Here is a 19,076-nt window from a genome sequence, read left to right as displayed (position 1 = left end):
GGAGGAAATGGGGGGATATTGGTCAAATGGTACAAATTTCCAGTTATAAGATTAACAAGTTCTGAGGATCTAATGTACAACATGGTGATTATAGCTAGTAATACTGTATTATATATTTGAATGTTGCTAAGAGAGTAGATTTTAAATATTCTCACCCCCAAAAAGAAATAGTGATTATGTGACAGGATGGAGGTGGTAGCTAATGCTATGGTGGTAGTCATTTTGCTATATATATATATATATATATATATATATATATATATATGTATGTATCAATCAACAGGTCATACACCTTAAACTTACACAATGTTATGTCAATTATATCTCAATAAAGCTGGGGGAAAATAACACTAGCGTATGGCAGAAGGACAGCTTAGAAAAAAAGATAAATTAAAAATTATCCACCCTGTCTTTTAGCTAATTAAGGGTGTTCACTTTTATCAATTGACTCCTATGTTCCAGCACTACTTTAGCAGTTTACCCACATTACCTCATTTAATCATATGATATAAGGACTCTTAGTATCCACATCTTGACAGCTCATCTATCATTTCAACACATCCTCCTTTTTGGTCTAAATATTTTCCCACTCAATATGTGGGAAACATATCCATATAAACCCCACCCATTCTCCCATTCTATCATCTCCTTCACTTCCAACCGAGCCTGTACCCAACATTTTTATTTTCCAACAATTACACAAAAAATCAATATACATTACAGATAAGAAAATACAGATGAGGGAAAAGATTCAAATATTAAATTCATGCACTGTCTTATTACTCATAGCCATTTTTCTTATTTTGGTATATAGCCTTATAGAAGTTTTAATGCATGTAAATATTTTATATTTCTCAAAAATGGAATACACTATGTATATGGTCATGTAACTGGCTTTTCCACTTAAAATATATGCTGAGGGCTTCCCTGGTGGTGCAGTGGTTGAGAGTCCGCCTGCCGATGCAGGGGACACGGGTTCGTGCCCCGGTCCAGGAAGATCCCACATGCCGCGGAGCAGCTGGGCCCATGAGCCATGGCCGCTGAGCCTGCGCGTGTGGAGCCTGTGCTCTGCAACGGGAGAGGCCACAACAGCGAGAGGCCCGCGTACCACAAAAAAAAAATATATATATATATATATATATGTATATATATATATATATACATATATATATATGCTGAATTTTCTCCATGTAAATAAGTGTAGTTGCCCATCAACATTTTCAAGAGCTGAATAATCTTTCAATACCTTAATTTCTCAGCCAAGTGCGTATTTCAAGACACTTCGGTCATTCACAGTTTTTCACTCTTCAAAACAGTGCAAAGATGCACAAACTTGTACAAGCCAGTTATTTCTCCTAAACCAATTATATCTCCTAAGGACAAATTTGTATAAGTGGAATTACTGGGTCAAAGAACATGCACATCTTGAAAGCTTCTGAAACATGTATCCAAATGGATCTTGTACCAAGTATGCTCCCACCAGCACAGTTTGAAAGTGTCCCTCCACCCACACCTTCACCATACTCTGGGTTGGAAGAGAGGTGGATTTTCTCCAGTACGGATGCCAACAGCCCTCTCGAGGTTCCATAAAGACCCTGCCCCAACCAATCTTGTAAAAGAAATCTGATAGAAGCACTAAAAATTATTATTTCTTCTATTATATTTTTTCATAATTCCAAAATAATCACTAACATATTCACTCCCATAGACACCAGAGTTGGACAAGAAAGAGGATGTTTTCCTATCAAATGCCCTCAGGACCCTACAATAAAATTGTCCCTCTCTGTATGTCCCCAGGATAGGTTCCAGCACTTCTTCATTCAAAGCAACTCTCACTTCCTTCCTCCCCTTGCCACTCCCGTTGCCACCAGTGAAATTTCACACCTTTAGCATCTATGCCTGAACTATGGTGGTAACTTCCTAAGTGGTGTTCCAATCTCCAGTGGCCAATCCTGTCCCCACCCCAACTCTGACCCATTCTGCACACAAGTCAGTCACATAATGTTCCTTTCATCCTGTCACTCCTCTGGTCACAAAAGGGTTTGGTGTCTCCCAGGGGTTGGTGGAATAATATACAGACACCTCAGTTTAGAAATCAGGGAACCTCCATGAATGGAACTCATCCAACTGCTAGACTGTATTTTCCATCACTCCCCTCCCCACACTTTATTCCACAGAGAAGGCACAGCCTCCTTCTTCTGTGGAGAAAAATTCCCACCTCCATGCCTTTCTTCCCATCACTCCTCCTTCCTCCAATGCCCTTCCGCCCTGTTTTTATCCCATCCTTCATGCCCAGTTCTACTTAAGCATCCGGAAGAGAGCACTGTTGCCTGCAGAAATAGGAAACAGATGGCCATGATTAGAGGTTCTCAGTTTTGTTAGTATCTTTTTGTTTCCATACATCTTGCCTCTCCAAATATATCATAAACTCAAGAACATAATTTTTTTTTGCTGGTTAAAACACACAACTTTATTGATGAAACACAAGATTAACAAATGTAAACCAATACAAAAGTACAGCTTATTCGTGATTAGTTCGTTGTCAGTTTAAGTAGAGGAAAGAGTAAAAATATCTCAATCTAGGTAGCAAGATGGAATCAATACATGCTTTCTTTGTACAAGCTCTAGTATTCATCTGACATCCTTAAAATGGTCTAGCCTAAAACCAACCATCACAACCAGCATCACTGTTGATATGTGATATTCATTATTCCAAAATAGCAGCTGAAAGGATCTCTTTGACATATAAGCACAGTGAAAAGCAAAGAATTTACAGAATGCATTGTTCCCAAGTGCAAACTAAAAAAATTACCTCAGTATTGTTTGGGACAGACCCCCAGTTAAAGTTTGGTCAATACTTTTAGGACTTTTACTTTCACGACCAGATCACTGTGATTTGCTAATGCTTTGATTTTCTTAACACACACTCCAGATTCTTTGAATAAGAAAAAAAGTGAACTTCTGCTGAATTCTTTCCTGGATGAGGCAAGCCCTTCATTTTTTATGTTGTCATTTATATTCTCAAATAGGGTAAGGATATTAAGAAGAATCTCTCTGTCCCATTCTTTATTAAAGAGGGAAATCAATTCTGATGGTACTTTACAACTGACCAGCTCTCTTGTCATGGCTGGATTTTCAGTAAAGTTTATGATTAGTTTCATAATCTGAATCTTGGTGAAGTAATTTCCCAGGAATAACAAAGCAAAAAAGTCTGGAAAAGAATAGGAAAGCAAATGTTGGTAGTGATTTGTCACAGTCATGTTGGTTAACAGCCTTAGACCAGCCATCTGCACAGCTGAGTCCAAACGACAGATCATGGTGTCATCACACACTTGACTGATATATGTCTTAATCTTGCCCTGATTTTCCGCATTCACACTCAAGTTATTAAGGGCATTGTACGCCTTTTCCCTAATAATGGGATCTTTCGTTTTTATCAGTTTCGCAATAATTGGGAGACCACCCAATTCACGAATGGCATTTTGGTTAAATGAATATGCTGCATTGTTACCCAGAGTGACCAAGGCTACTTCCTGAATAAAAGGATCGCTAGTTCTTTCTAGGATGTTAAGGACCTTTTGAAGGTCAGTAGCACCCAGAATATCATCAATTTTATAGGGAAAGTTGAACTTGCCCCTTCGAACAGGCCATGATGTAGCTGGAGTCCTGGCGCTCTTACCTCTGGTCCTTCCCTTGGACTTGCCACTAGTCCTGCCCCCAGCCCTAGCTCCATTCCTCACAGGGTGGCAGCCTCCACCCCTGACTCCTGGGCAGGGTAAACCAGGTGTAAGGGTCCTGGTTCCGGAGATGGTACCCAACCTGGCCCCTTTGCCCGCCTTTGCACTTGCCTGTTCCTTCAGGGTGCTGAAAAGGGCCCTGGCCTTGGCCTCTAGGCCACCTCCACTCTGGGCCTTCAAGTGGGCCTCTGCCTTTACATCAGGTCCACTCCTGAGTTCCACGGACACCTCAGCCTTGGCCTTTGAGTCACCCTGAAGTCTGGCTCCAGCCCCTGCCCCAGCATTAGCCTTAGCTCCTTTCCCAGTCTCTGCAATATCGCTAGATTCCTCCTCCTCATCGTCATCGTGGTCGTCCCAGATTTTCTCGCTCTCATCTCTTCCCCAGGTCAGTCTGTATACGCAGTAGCAGGCGCCAGCGCCGATCACTACACCAGCGGCCAAGCAGCCAGCTTCCCGAGTTCGGCCCATGCTGCCACGAGTGTCTGGAGGGTTTGCTCTGGCCAGAAGAGTGCTCCCAAGTCAGGGGGCAGGGGGAGGGGGCTGTGGAGTCTTCAGCTACAGCCAGCAGGCTCTGCTGCAGCTACAGATACTGGGGGACCTAAGAATGAAAGAAAGATTTGAGGCTTCAGTCTCCTCCTTCTGTGCCTTCGCATGCAGACAGACTGAACTACAGACCTACAAAGAGACAAAACAAATGGGGACATGGCAGGGACTCAAGGGTAGATCACTGATCCCTTTTTTTAATCAGGAAGGTAATTTTGAAAATTTTCCCCACCTCCAGATTCTCCAACCTCATGTTCAACCACCCCACCCCAGTATGTTAAATTTAAGATAGCTAATCAGTTCCCTACCTCCCCTGCCCCTCCAGATGTCCTGGGGGCAGTGGCAGCCCCACATACACCCTCAGGGGTCCAGGCAGTTTCTTCTTTCTATTTCTTGCCTAGAAGTACACTGAGTCCTGCAAACCTGCATACAAAGCGGTGGGGGGAGTGGTGCTGAGAGCTCCTGGGACAGACAGATGAACCTCATCCGGGACAGGACACACGTTCCTCAGCGGAATCACTGGCCCTAGTCCCGCGGAGCCCAATATTTCCCACGTTCGGTTCCCCCGCTCTCCTCACTGAGCTGCGGCTTTGAAGTTCATTATGAGCCGCCCCCCCGCCCCCTCCCCCGTTCCTTCGATCTCCTCCAATCCTCCACCCAGCCCCCAGCCCCGAAAGTCACCGCCTTCGAAGGTGAGTGCCACAACTCCTTCCCTGTAACAAAATGGATGGTGGTGGAGGGAGAGTGTCTAGAAGCCAGACAGGCGTAAAATGCACAGAAGTCTCGAACTCCGCCCTTGCCTCCGCCACCCCCACCAACCCAGAGGTACCAGGATACTCCTACCCCCACCCATTATATCCACGGCTCGGGAGCAATTTCCTTCCTCCCTCATCTCGGTTTCCGCCTCCACCTAACCTAAGGACTGACAACTCTGGTACCAAAGAGTAATTTGGAGAAAGGTCCTCCCCACCCCCACCCCAGGACTCTCGTGACATCTTCGTCCTCCCAGCCACTTCTTTCCGTGCAGAGCACTTTATTTTGCAAGCTCCAAAATGGTCCAGATAGGAGAGGAGGAGGGGTATTTGGGGGAGGTCCACGGGCCCACTGGAGTTTGCAGTCTTCACCATTCTCCAGCCCAGGGATCCCTAAATAGTGCCACCATCTCACTCTGACATACTTGTTTCTGGACAATTTTCCTCTTCTTCCTGCTCCTAGAGTTGGATTGGCCTTCAGCCGCAAGATCCAAAGACACAGACAGGCGACAGGGCAGAGACAGACTGCTAGGCAGACAGAACAGCACTTCAGACAGTCCCAATACCAGCCTTTCCGAATCCAAGGTCCTGGTTGTCAAACGAATTTCACCTTTTGGTCTCTCACCCTATCCCCACTTCTCAGGACTCCTCTAACAGCAGCCCTCTTCAAGCAAGGGCGTCCATCCACCCCCTCCCCCAGCCCCCAGCCCCAGCCCCAGCCCCAGCCCCAGCGGTCGGCCATTTTCCCAGGAAAAACCACACCCCTTTCGAACAACTGGAAAGAGGGGAGGCGGGGCGAGGGAGTGAGAAAAACCGGAGGAGCAAAAGAAAACGCAAAGATCTCTTTGATTTCCCTGCACGACGCAGTCATAGCCCCAACGACAACTATGTTTCCTGTACGCGCTGTCATCTCCTATTTCCTAAATAAAAGAGCAGGGAGGTGACTGCGGAGTCAGTAATGCGCCCGAGTTAGGAGGAGGAACCCAGCCATCCCCGCCCTTCTGGGGACCGCGGGGCAATCCCACCTTTACACTGACTTGCAGAGGTTCGGGGCAGATTCTTTATTCCTTTGCTCCGAGTGGTACAGCGCCCTACTGAAAGACACGGGGAATGACAAGACAGACGCCTAGCCCCAAGATACTGGCTTGCTAGATGGACCAGCACACAGGACAAGAACCTTAACATCGGCCCTTCCCGATTCAAGGCCCTGGATGCCAAAGGTTTCAGGTTTCCCCCCTCCTGGTCTGGGGTCTCCCCTGTAATCTGGCCCCCAGGGTCCACCATTCTTGTTCTTGAAAGGGCCGGGGATAGTGCAAGGGTGTGGAGAAAGCGAGCCTCGTCCTTCTTTAGTCTCCACCCTCCTCTACCCGCACCGCAGGAATCCCCCGGGCAAGCACCCATCCACACATAGACTGGCTGGGATCAGGGAAGTTACCTCCTCCTCCTCCTCTCCTGGCCACAGGCCCGCCAGCCCTCGAGGTAATAGGGAGATGGCAACCGGACCAAACGAAAGACCTGGATTAGAAGGACGTCTGCACACGTAGGCTCCTGCTCACGTGAGAGCCACGTCACTCGTGAGCTCAGAACCCCAATTACCACTCCCACCAGCAGTGCGGCAGGAGCCGGCCCACCCGTTTCTTTTCACTTCACAGCAGGTCCTGCCACTCATTTTCCTCTGCCAATCCCAGAAACCAGAAGTAGCTTATCTTGTGGTTGGCGTTTGCCTTTCTTTGGTTAGCAGAGAGAAACTACATCTGCTCCCATGTCCATTGGTCTTTTCTTCCTCTTTGAGGAATAATTTTTCTCTCCTCTACTCCCTGTCCACCCACCTCTCCCTTCACGCCCCCCCCCACAACGCAGCCTCAATGCTCAGCGTTTCCCCTGCACCCCTATATGAAATGGGATTCAAGATCTCAGAAAAGGATATGGATAGTGGGAATGTCTTACTTTCTTAAACTTTTCTGTTCATTTTTTAAAAATCAGTAATGCATTACTCTTATATTGAGAAAATAAAATGATGCTATCTTCGTTTGATTGGAGAAGAATTTAAGTCGGAGGGGAAAACCCAAAAGGCCTCGCTAATTTTACTCTATTTATTTTTAACACAAGGAAAATGTTTCCACTGGTTACAGTCAGAAAGAAGCTTTCAAAACGTAGTAACCTGTTTTAAAATGGAAAGCTGTTATTTTTCACATGGTCTATGAATTAGTCCACAAAGATGACTAGTTGTCTAATCTTTGCCATTTTACATAAATGATCTGTTACTTTTTCTAATTTTGGATCAACTTACAATTTGATAAAACAAAAACAATAAAATCTTGTATTGTTTGATTAAAGAAAGACATGCATTCAATGTCACAAAGTCTTGGCTGACTGCTGTGTGAACCTCTTGTGATTTGATGGCTGTTCTGAACACCTGCTCCAGGTTAGCTTTTAGTCTACTAAAGCTGAGGAAGCTGAGGGTGTGAGGGATGCAGAAATCATCCGATCTTCCCAGCCTTGTCAAGAAGGAAGGGTGGAAGGTGATGCCCTCCCATCTCTCCTATATTCCAGAGCTTCTCATCCCCTGCGTTATAGAACCTGACTCTTTTTGCACACTCTAAAAATATACATGGTGACCAAAGTGGTAAATGCCACTCAGGTGACAAAACTGAGTAAACACCTTTGACTTCTTTCCTCCCTCCCTCCCGGAAATTCCCACAGAGGTAACTCAGGGATGCAGAGAAGGGACTGCTGCTGTTCCCACCTACTCCTGCAGCTGCAGGTTTCCATGAAGCCTAGAGAAGCAATTGCTGGGGGAAGCACCCAGGCCTGCCTGTCCTGCTCTGCCCTGATTAATGGTGGCCCAGTTAACCTTGTTCCTGATGCCGTCTGCTGCTACCACCTGGCCTGAGAGGGGCAGCCTGCTGGCCTCCCACCCCTGGCCTCCTCACCTCAGGGCACCCAGGGAGAACCCAGCCCTGCTGCAGGGTCATTGCCCGCAGCCCACACCCACCTTGGTGCTCCCTCAGCCAAATGTATGCCTGGGCCTGAAGGACTCTCCCCACTAACCATACTGATTAACCTAGAGTAGGAATTCTCAACTGGCCACCTCTTTGTTCTACCTAAAATTGTATCAAAGTCATGTGCACGCATATGTCCATCTTAGTGGGAAGAGGGGTCATAGCTCTCATCACATTCTCACAGGCAACTAAGACTTAAAAAAAAACTAAAAATAACTCACTTTGAAAAAAAAGATACATCCTCTTAGTAGAAATCAATCTCTGTCTCTCTCTCACACACATTATACACACTATTTTTTTAAAAATGTGCAAGCAACACAGAAATGTATAAAGTAGAATGTGAAAGTTCCCTGCAATGCCTGTTCCACCACCAACCACTGATAACAATTTCCACCTTTCTTCATGCAAATACAGAGTCTATGTATGCATATGTGTTGAACAACAATATACAGAACAACTATATACAGAACAAAAAGGCTCACACTGAGTGACATAAAGTGCAAAGAATCTGCACTTTAATTTGAGAACTGGTATCTTTAAAAATTGTGTCTTTCTATCCATGTCAACTTTTATGATCTTCAATAAATTTTACGTTTCTTCAGATGGGTCATACTCATTATTTGTTAAGTTTATTCCTAGATGTTTTATGGTTTTGTTGCTTTGGGGGATGACATTCCTTTTATGATTATATTTTCTACCAGGTTATTGCCGAAGCAAATAATTCTGATATATTTACTTTTAGTGACCTTTCTTAATATTTCTAATAGAGGCATAACTAATTTTATTGCACTTTGCTTTATTGTGATTCACAGACATTGATTTTTTTACTAATTGAAGGTTTGTGGTAACCCTGTGTCAAGCAAGTCTATCAGTGCCATTTTTCCAACAGCATGTGCTCACTTCACGTCTCTATGTCACAGTTTGGTAATTCTCGCAATATTTCAAACCTTTTCATTATTATTATATTTGTTACACTGATCTGTGATCAGTGATCTTTGATGTTACTATTGCAAAAACATTACAACTCATTGAAGGCTCAAATGACGGTTAGCATTTTTTAGCAGTAACATATTTTTAAATTAACGTATATACATTTTTAAAGACATAATGTTTTGCACACTTAATAGACCACTGTGTAGTGTAAACAAAACTTTCATATGCACTGGGAAGCCAAAAAAATGTGTGACTCACTTTATTGCGATATTGGCTTTATTGTGGTAGTCTGGAATTGAACCCGCAATATCTCTGAAGTATGCCTGTAGTTTTTCAGTTGATAACTGGTTTTTCTAGGTATGCATATATAATCATTTGAAAATGATGATTTTTTAAATTTTGCCTTTTTCAATCATTATTATCTCTTATTCTTTCATTTTCTGGATGTACTACATCAACCAGAACCTCCAGAACTATGTTGAATAATAATGGTGATTTGAGAGCCTCCTTATCTTGTTCTTGAAGTAAATGAGAATGCCCCTAATATTTCACCATTTAGTGTAATGTTAGCTATTTTGTTTCTGCTGTGCTTTTCTTCATCTGTGTTTTTGTGATGGGGAGAGATGTTTAAAACCTGCTCTCTCATAACCCTTTATGTAAGACTGAGAAAATGTAACTGTCTACATCAAAATATTGGGAGGGAGAGAGAAAGAGGGAGCATTGCCACAAGTGCTGTGCTTATTGTGAATATGTAGATGAGCAAAAACAGACACTAATTCTGCTCTCATAGTGAAAGCAAGACCTTAATGAAATAATCACATATACATACAAAGTGAGAAAAATACTTTGAAGGAAAGGGACACTGTTAATATAGTAAAAGAAGTGGCAGAGTCTGGGGATCAGGGAAGGCTTCCTTGATGGGGAGAGGGGTGAAACTTTGAATTGAGATTAAGGGAAGCAGGTGCTAACTAGGAGAAGAGAAGAAGAAAATAAAAATGTCTCAAATTCTCCACCTTGATGAACCATCTACCTCAATCCTAGGATAAATCCTGTGAAAACTGCTGCTAACTTTTCAATTGACTCTTTCAGGGTTTTTTTGTTGTTTCCTATATATCAACAAAAAAATTATGTAGATATATGTGAATGTGTGTACATGCATATCTTTTAAAAATAACTTGGAATCATTCTATGCAAACTATTCTGCAAACTACTTTTTCACCTAATATAACATGTACATCATTTTACCAGCTACAATAATATTCTCTAGTGTGGATTTATCAAAATTCAACCAATCTATTACTGGTTGATATTTATCCTCTTCCCAAACTTTGTCTATTACCAAAATGTTACAGTGGAGACCTTTGTTTACATATATATTTGACAATAGTGACATTATTTCCTTAGGATAAATTCCTAGAAGTGAAATCACCGGGTCAAAGTGGAAGTTCATTTTAAATTTTATCCATGCTGCCAACTCTCACCTCTTAAATTTTGATATATATTTTCCATGTTGTGCTCCAAATTTTTTGATTTTTTAAATTATAAGTGAGATTAAGCATCTTCCCATAGGTTTAACCATTTGTATTCCTGTTTCTATGAACTGCCTTTCCCAGTTTTTCCACTAGGTTTTTCATCTTTTTCTTATTAATATATGAGAACTTTCTGTAAATTAAGGAAGTGAGCTCTTAGACTGTCATAAGTATTATAAATATTTTCCCAGTTTATAATTTTCTTTGGACTTCGGCTATATAGAATTTTCAAAATCTTTATGATACAAACTGTATCAATTCTTTCTTTACATTTTTTGGGGTTTGTGTCCTGCTTAGGATGGCCTGAATGTTTTTCTAATTTTATGTCTGTTTTTTGATATTTAAATTTTGGTCCATATAGAATTTTTTTTGTTGCGTTGCTTCTATTATCAGTAAGCCAGAAATTTTATCCACCCTTGCTTTTGCACCATTTGTATAAATGTCAACACAGTGAAAAAAGCAAATGACATCTCAGTGCTATTATGAATATATTTTTTCCAGCTTTATTAAGCATATGGAATTAATATTTTCCAAAGAGTTAGCAAATTTTCCTGATACCCATTATCAAATAATACCTTTCTAGCTCCTGATTTTAAATGCCACCTTTATCATGAGCTAAATATCCACATATATTTGGATCTACTTTTTCATTCTCTATGCTCCTTTAATCTGTTATTTTTTTCTTTTTATGTCCCTAACTGTTTTAATTACAGTATCTTTATAATATGTTTTAATATTTGGAGGATAAGGCCTCTCTAATTATTCTTCTTTTTCATAATTTGCCTGTCCACTCACATTTGTTTATTTACAGATAAAATGAATTGTTTTGTTAAATTCCCTTTAAAATCCTGTTTTTATTTCAATTTGGATGAAGTTAATTCTAAGGTTAACTGAGGGCTAATTGGCATTTTTATATGAATATGTTACCACTTCACACCAGTTAGAATGGTTATTATCAAAAAGATAAGAGATAACAAGTGCTGGTGCAGATGTGGAGAAAAGGAAACCCTGTTTGTGGGAATGTAAATTGGCGCGGCCACTACAGAAAACAGTATGGAGTTTCCACAAAAAAAATAAAAATAGAACTACTGTATGATCCAGCAATCTCGCTCTGTGTACATATCCAAAGAAAATGAAATCACTCTCGAAGAGATATCTGCACCCCCATGTTCATTGCAGCATTGATCACAATAGCCGAGACATGGAAACAACCAATGTGTCCATCAATGAATGAATGGATTAAAAACAAGCATCATGTACATATGGTACCCTGTAGGTTATCAATAAACAGTTGTTGAATGAATGAGTATATCTTGCAAATTTTTTGTTATTCTTAAGCTTACTTTTTATATGTATAGTGGAATATTATTCAGCCATAGAAAAGAAGGGAATTCTGCCATTTGCAACAACATGAATGGAACTATATGTGGAATCTAAAAAAGCCATGAAAACATAGAGTAGAATGGTGGTTGCCAAGGGCTGCAGGGAAGGGGAAATGGGAAACTGTTGGTCAAAGGGTACAAACTTCCAGTTATAAGATGAATAAGTTCTGGGGATCTAATGAAGAGCATGGTGACTATAGTTAACAGTACTGTAGTGTATACTTGAAAGTTGCTAAGAGAGTAGATCTTAAATGTTCTCACCATAACAATTACCAAAAAATGGTAATTATGGTAGATGTGTTAACTAACCTTATTGTGATACTCATTTTGCTATATATACATGTATCAAATCAGCACATTGTACACCTTAAACTTATGCAATATTATATGTCAATTATATCTTAGTAAAGCTGGGGAAAAAAGAATATTTTTCTACCCAAGAACCCAGTTTCTCTAGTTATTTGTCTTCATTTATTTTTCCAGCAGAATTTATACGTTAAAAAATATAACTGGGCTTCCCTGGTGGCGCAGTGGTTAAGAATCCGCCTGCCAATGCAGGGGACACAAGTTCGAGCCCTGATCCGGGAAGATCCCACATGCTGCAGAGCAACTAAGCCTGTGCGTCACAACTACTGAGCCTGAGCTCTAGAACCCGTGAGCCACAACTACTGGGCCCACGTGCCACAACTACTGAAGTCCAGACGCCTAGAGCCCATGCTCCACAATGAGAGAAGCCACCGCAATGAGAAGCTCGCGCACTGCAACGAAGAGTAGTCCCTGCTGGCCACAACTAGAGAAAGCCCGCGTGCAGCAATGAAGACCCAACGCAGCCATAAATAAATAAATAAATTTATAAATATATATATATAACTCCTAGAACATTGCTTGGCACACTATAGGTTATCAATAAATACTTGTTGAATGAATGAATATATCTTGCGTATTTTTAAAGTTTCTTTTTGCCATACGCGGGCCTCTCACTGTTGTGGCCTCTCCCATTGCAGAGCACAGGCTCCGGACGTGCAGGCTCAGCGGTCATGGCTCACGGGACCAGCCACTCCGCGGCATGTGGGATCTTCCCAGACCGGGACACGAACCCGTGTCCCCTGCATCGGCAGGCGGACTCTCAACCACTGCGCCACCAGGGAAGCCCTAAAGTTTCTTCTTAAGTAGCTTATCTTTTCTCATGATTATTAGAAATGGAATCATCTTATATTTTTTATTATTTTTATATATGAAAGTGATTGTTTTTTGCATATTGATTTTATAACCAGCCTCTTTATGGAGTTCCTAAAGTTTCAAGAGGTTGATTTTCTCAGATTTGTTTCATTTGCAGTAATGATAATCTCACCTCCTATCCAATATTAATATCACATTTCTTTCTTTTGGATGATTGTATTAACTAGTATTTCCAGAACAATGTTAAATAATTGTGTGAAAGCTAACATCCTTGTCTTCTTGATTTTTATGGGAATGCTTCTAGTGTTTATTCCTCAAGAATGAAGGACTTCTTGTTAGAAACTTATGTATATTTTTTATCATATTAAAGAAGTGTCTACCTGTTCTTACTCCAATAAATTGTATTCAGAAGATATATGGCTTCAAGTACAATTTTTTTTAATTTTTATTTATTTATTTATGGCTGCGTTGGGTCTTCGTTGCTGCACACGGGCTTTCTCTAGTTGCAGCGAGCACGGGCTACTCCTCGTAGTGGTGTGTGGGCTTCTCATTGCAGTGGCTTCTCTTGTTGTGGAGCACGGGCTCTAGGTGCGCGGGCTTCAGTAGTTGTGGCACACAGGCTTAGTTGCTCTGCAGCATGTGGGATCTTCCCAGACCAGGGAACGGACCCATGTCCCCCGCGTTGGCAGGTGGATTCTTAACCACTGCGCCTCCAGGGAAGTCCCTCAAGTACAATTTGATTAATAGTCTCTCTGCTATGTCCTTCCTTACATATAAGCTTCATTCTTGAGCTGGCCACTCTGATGGAACCAAAATAGCTGCAATAGACCTAGGCCTTACATCAGCACATTTTATCATACAGATTCCCAACAGGAAAAAGAATCCAACTGAGCTGGTTCAAGAAACTCGAATGTAGGGACTACTCAAAGAGATATATGCAAGGTTAAGAGACCAAATTAGGGATTTTGAGGTACCCAGAGACTAGCAATAGCAGGAAGCTGTTACCCTAGGCCTAAAATGGCAAGAGCCTTTTTTAAAAAAAAAATGGAGCCTAGTGAGAGTTATAGCTATAAAGAAGGTACCTTATGGCAGGAGATGAAGTCTTGGCCCATCACTACCAGTAACCACCACCGATCCAAGAACCACCACCAGCCAGGGGCCAATATGCCCTGGGCGAGATGCCCACTTGGGACTGCCATCCCATCTGGGTCTCCAAAATTTTTACCAAATCAAACTTGTGTCAGCTTGCCCTCATGCAGTAAATCCAATCTACTGACACTGGGTTGTGGTGAAGGAAAGTGCAGCATTTATTACTACAGGGCACAAAGCAAACAGTACAGGCAGCTAAAGCTCAAAAGACCCCAAACTCCCCAATGGCTTTTAGGGAAAGGTTTTTTTAAGACAGGGTCAGGGAGATGGTTGTGGGGTGTATGATCAGCTCATGGACATTCTTCTGTTTTGTTGGTGGTGAGGTAATCAGAAGTCAACATCATCAACTGGTCTGGGATCTATGTACTTGTGGTCAAAATTAACTTCTTCCACCTGGGGGTGGGGGTTCAGTATCTGCAAAACAGCTCAAAGAATATGGCTCAGAATATTAGTTACAGCCCATTCATTCCTAAAGGTCCTTGACTTTGTTTAGTGGCTAAACTACTATTATTTTGTCTTGCTTGACCGTTTTCCTTTGTTTCTGCATTTTCTCACTTTTCTGATTAAGTTTATTCTTTGGAACTTGGGGAAGGCCTAGGAAGCTAAAGGTTTTCTGCAAACAAGAGGCAGGCAGAGGACATGGGGGATATCTGCCCTGGGAAGATCCCATAGGGTCCTACTTGGTTATACGCTTACCACTCAGCATCCATTCTTGTCCTTTATTCCAATGAAGAAACTCTCATCTCCAACAGGGAGGCAGGGACAAAAATCCCATCAGCCAATGTACTGTCATGGAGTAATGCTAATTCATATTCTCCACCTGAAACCTAATTTATTACAATAATCTCAGTATTTTTCATATATTAGAGAAAAGAAGGGGAAAATAGTAAATTACAAAGATACATCTAGCTGCTACCTTTCCCCTCTGTAGTTGTTCATGAGGCCAAAATCAATAATCATAATTTCATTCTTCCACTGTTCACTTCATACTCCCTTTAGGTGGTCAGAGTTCTTTCCCTGATGTAGTGATCCTAACCTTCAGTCCTGTCTTTATGGGATATCTGCATTTTCCCATTTAACAGGACTATTGGGCAAATGAGTATTAAGTGGTGTCCCAGTGACTATCCCTGGGCTCCAAGCATACTTCTCCTTGTTCTCATTGTATAGCAGCAACCCTGTTTCCCCTTGGTGATAGGATTTAATTACTCCAGACAGTACAATAGTCCCTGTCTCTGCTTATCAATTCAATAGCATGAGGAGACCAAAATGGCCAGGGTGCAGTTTCAGCTTTCAGTTTAATGGAACCATGGCTTTATTCCTTGATAGCAGCATTCATTCCTTGGAAAAATAGAACCTCCAAACCTGCTGAGCCCAAGGTTGTGGAGACAAAACAAAATAAGTCTTTATTGGGTTAATTAGTATAATAGTGAGAGGGACCACTCCCTCCTCCACCTTCATTCCCAGACCTGTGTATTCTTACTATGAGGGAAATAGCACTATATATTGGTCACTGTTTTTGAAGCAACTATTGTAGTCTTATAGCACAGCACTGTCAACCCGGAACAGGTGATCTCATAACTAAGCCTTCAGTAAGTCATTTACTTTCCTATCAGGCAAGCTGCTTCTGCATGATGGAGTAAGTGATAAAGACTAGTGAATATTTGGATATGACTCCATTATTGTACTTCATTTATCATTAAATGAGTTCCCTGGTCAGAGACAATGTTGTATGGGATACCCTGATGATAATTAAGACATCCTGGAAGTCCACGGACGGTGGCACTGACAGAATCATTGTAAGCAAAGAAAGCAAATGTGTGTCTGGAATATGTAGTTATTTCCATGAAGAAAAATTTCTGTTCTCACTGTGATAAAAGGTGTCCTATATAATAATCTTACCACCATGGGGCTGACTAGTACCCCAGGAAATAATGCCTTATTGTATTGAATGATTCATCTTCATCTTATTTTGTTGTCAGGTTGGGTATTCAGCAGTGTTAATCGGAGATCAGCCTTGATGAGTGGAAGTCCATATTGTTGAGCCCATGCATAACCTCCATAACATTGATGCTAATCTAACAAAGGGAAAGAGAGGCAGAAGAGTCAAAGAAGATGTGGTGATAGAATCAGAGGTCAGAGTGATGTAGGGTGATGGGACAATGAATGCAGGCAGTCTCTAAAGGCTGGAAAAGACAAGGAAACAGATTCTCCACTACAGCATCCAGAGGGAACACAGCTCTGTCAACCCATTTTTGACTTCTGACCTCCAGAACTATAAGATAATAAATTTGCCTTGTTTTACGCCATTGAGTTTGTGGTAATTTGTTACAGCATCAATAGGAAACTAATACAATGTTGTTGTTGTTGTTTTAAAGAACAGAAGAGAAAGTCTTTTATATTTACCCAGATATTTACCATTTCTATTGCTTCTCCTTCATTCCTGAATTCTAGATTTCCCCCTGGTATCATTTCCCATTAGCCTGAAGAGCATCTTTTAACATTTCTTGTAAAGCATGTCTGCTGGCAGAAAATTCTCTTGGTTTTCCTTCATCTGATAACATCTTTATTTCATTTCCATTCCTGAGGATATTTTTGCTGAATATGGAATTGTGTGTTGGCAATCTTTTCTTTCAACACTCTAAAGATATTGTTCCAATGTCTTTTAGCCTTCATTGTTTGTGATAAGAAAACTACAATCTTTCAAATTGTTGTTCCCCTACAGATAATGTGTTATTTTTTTCTAGCTACTTTCAAGGTATTTTTTTTTACTTTTGGTCTTCAGCAGTTTGGTAAGATGTGTCTAGGCATGGTTTTCTTTGAATTTATCCTGTTTGGGATTCATTAAGTCTCTTGAATCTGTAAATTTACGACTTTCAACAAATCTGGAAAACTTTAAACAATCATTTTCTCAAATATTTTTTCTATCCCAGGAGGGGAAAGCCAAGATCAGGAGCTGTCACCCCTTCCCAGCACCATCTCACAGACCAGGAGTGTCACTCAGGTAAAATGAGGTCCCTGCCTTCCGCTCTGGTGCAGTGATTGAGGCTCTTCCCAGGAGAAAAGGCGGGATATAAGGATGAAGAACTCTGCAGCTCTGCCTGAGGGAACTGACTTAATTTTGAAAAGGTAGTAGAAAATTCCACGCCTACAGGCATTGTCATAAACAATGGAGATCATGATGGAAGATAATTAAGAAGAGGCTGGTAGCACTGACACAAGAAAAATGTCAGAAGAGTCACAAGTTTATTGAAGAAAACCAGGGAAAGAGACAACCAATCAGAGCCCTCCTGGGATCATACACAATTGTAAGGATCAGGAAGACTGTGTGCATATGCTAGGCTGCATGGAAAGGCATGGAACAGGCTTGAAGGGTGTAAAACAAAGAATGTTGCTCATTACTTGTTTCTACGAGGATTAAGTCATAAGCCACTGCAGTTGCTGACCAACAGTACAGCCTAAAAAGAATTCAGGATGAAAAACAGGATGAGGCACTTTGTACTTTGGAAAAACAGGGCCCTTAGATAGCACCTTAGATAGATATATCTCAGGAAAATGTTCAATTAACCCAGATTCTTACATCTTCCCATACATAAAAAAGCACTAAAATCATTAACTGAGATATGTATTCCTCATGACAAGCAGTAACCTTTTACTGAGATGAATGCTTGACTGCATGTATTCCCTAGTCAAAATCATATATATACTGACTTCTCCCCCTACCTCTTCGGAGTTGTCCTCTCAGAGCTACTGAGAGGCTGTTTCCTGGGATCAGTCCTCAGGAAAACCCTGAATAAAACTTAACTCACAGCTCTTACATTGTATGTTTTTTCTTTCCATTGAAAAGGGATTCTCCAAGCCACACACAAACCCATAAACACCAGGCAAAAGCCTTACTGGCACAAGGAGCTTAAACACAACCTCTGACCAAGCACTGAATGAACCATAAGTTACTCTGACCCAGGGACGAATCCTAAAAAGCCAAGATTAAAAATAAAATCACAGTCATCCTTGGCAGTCTGGAACAATGTGTGAATGCCCAAGGCTATGCCTTTTTAGGAGCAATCAGAGAAGGAACTTCCGAGCTAGTAGTCCCAGTCTGAATGAGCTAGGGGCAAAATATGTAAACTCACTGAAATGTGAGAGCAGCCTCCAAGCTACACGTATATCCAATGGCAAAAGGTAAATATCTAATTGGGCTTAAGCACAACCTTTGACCAATAAGTGACTTATGCTAACCCAGGGGCAAAACCCAGGTAGACAAGCTAAAAGATAAAAATAAGGGGGAAAGATCTGAGCTGGGAAAACAGAGGTGTACACTATGGGAGGAAATAAACTCCACAGAATTAGTCCCACCAACTCAACAAACAATAAACAAATGACAGCAAACAACAACAACCATTGGGAGGAGGATCAGTATCCGGAGTTGCTAATAATACGTTTCCTAAAATGTCCAGTTCTCAACAAAAAATTAAAATACATACAACAGCTACACAGGTAAACATGAAAGACAGTATAAATGTATTTTGTTGTAACTATTTTTTCTTCTATCTGATTTAAAAGACTACTTCATAAAGCAATATGAATAAATCTATGTTGATATACATATAATGTATAAATATGTGAGTTGTATAATAACAATGCAAAGGAGTGGGGAGGGAATGGAGATATTAGGAGCAAAGATTTGAAACTGAGTTGGTATTGACCTGAACTTGATTTTTATAAGTCAAGCTATTAATTGTAATCCTCAGGGTAACCACTAAGAAAATACATTTTAAAATACAGTAAAAGAGGGGCTTCCCTGGTGGCGCAGTGGTTGAGAGTCCGCCTGCCGATGCAGGGGACACGGGTTCGTGCCCCGGTCTGGGAAGAT

The 19,076-nt window shown here is 41.4% G+C and overlaps 1 protein-coding gene across 16 annotated transcripts; it reads right to left on the bottom strand.

Moving 5' to 3' along the window:
• Window positions 1-2,441: 2,441 nt before the first annotated feature.
• On the bottom strand, window positions 2,442-6,590 carry ARMCX1 (armadillo repeat containing X-linked 1). 16 transcript variants are annotated; one of them, XM_032620776.1, is made up of 5 exons: window positions 6,468-6,590; window positions 6,058-6,126; window positions 5,458-5,557; window positions 4,589-4,703; window positions 2,442-4,335 (listed from the first exon to the last, which is right to left on the bottom strand). In XM_032620776.1, exon 5 carries the CDS (start codon window positions 4,203-4,205, stop codon window positions 2,841-2,843), a length of 1,365 nt encoding a protein of 454 aa, XP_032476667.1. In that variant the 5' UTR covers window positions 4,206-4,335; window positions 4,589-4,703; window positions 5,458-5,557; window positions 6,058-6,126; window positions 6,468-6,590; the 3' UTR covers window positions 2,442-2,840. The 16 variants fall into 16 exon arrangements, with proteins under 16 accessions (XP_032476667.1, XP_032476668.1, XP_032476672.1 ...); XM_032620777.1 differs by having other exon boundaries at window positions 5,458-5,620; window positions 6,468-6,588; XM_032620781.1 differs by having other exon boundaries at window positions 5,458-5,560; window positions 6,468-6,583.
• Between the last annotated feature and the right edge of the window lie 12,486 nt (window positions 6,591-19,076).

This window comes from Phocoena sinus, chromosome X, assembly GCF_008692025.1.
Source record: "Phocoena sinus isolate mPhoSin1 chromosome X, mPhoSin1.pri, whole genome shotgun sequence".
Lineage (NCBI taxonomy): Eukaryota > Metazoa > Chordata > Mammalia > Artiodactyla > Phocoenidae > Phocoena > Phocoena sinus.
Note: the sequence above shows the minus strand (reverse complement) of the source record. Positions and strands in the feature narration are given on the sequence as shown.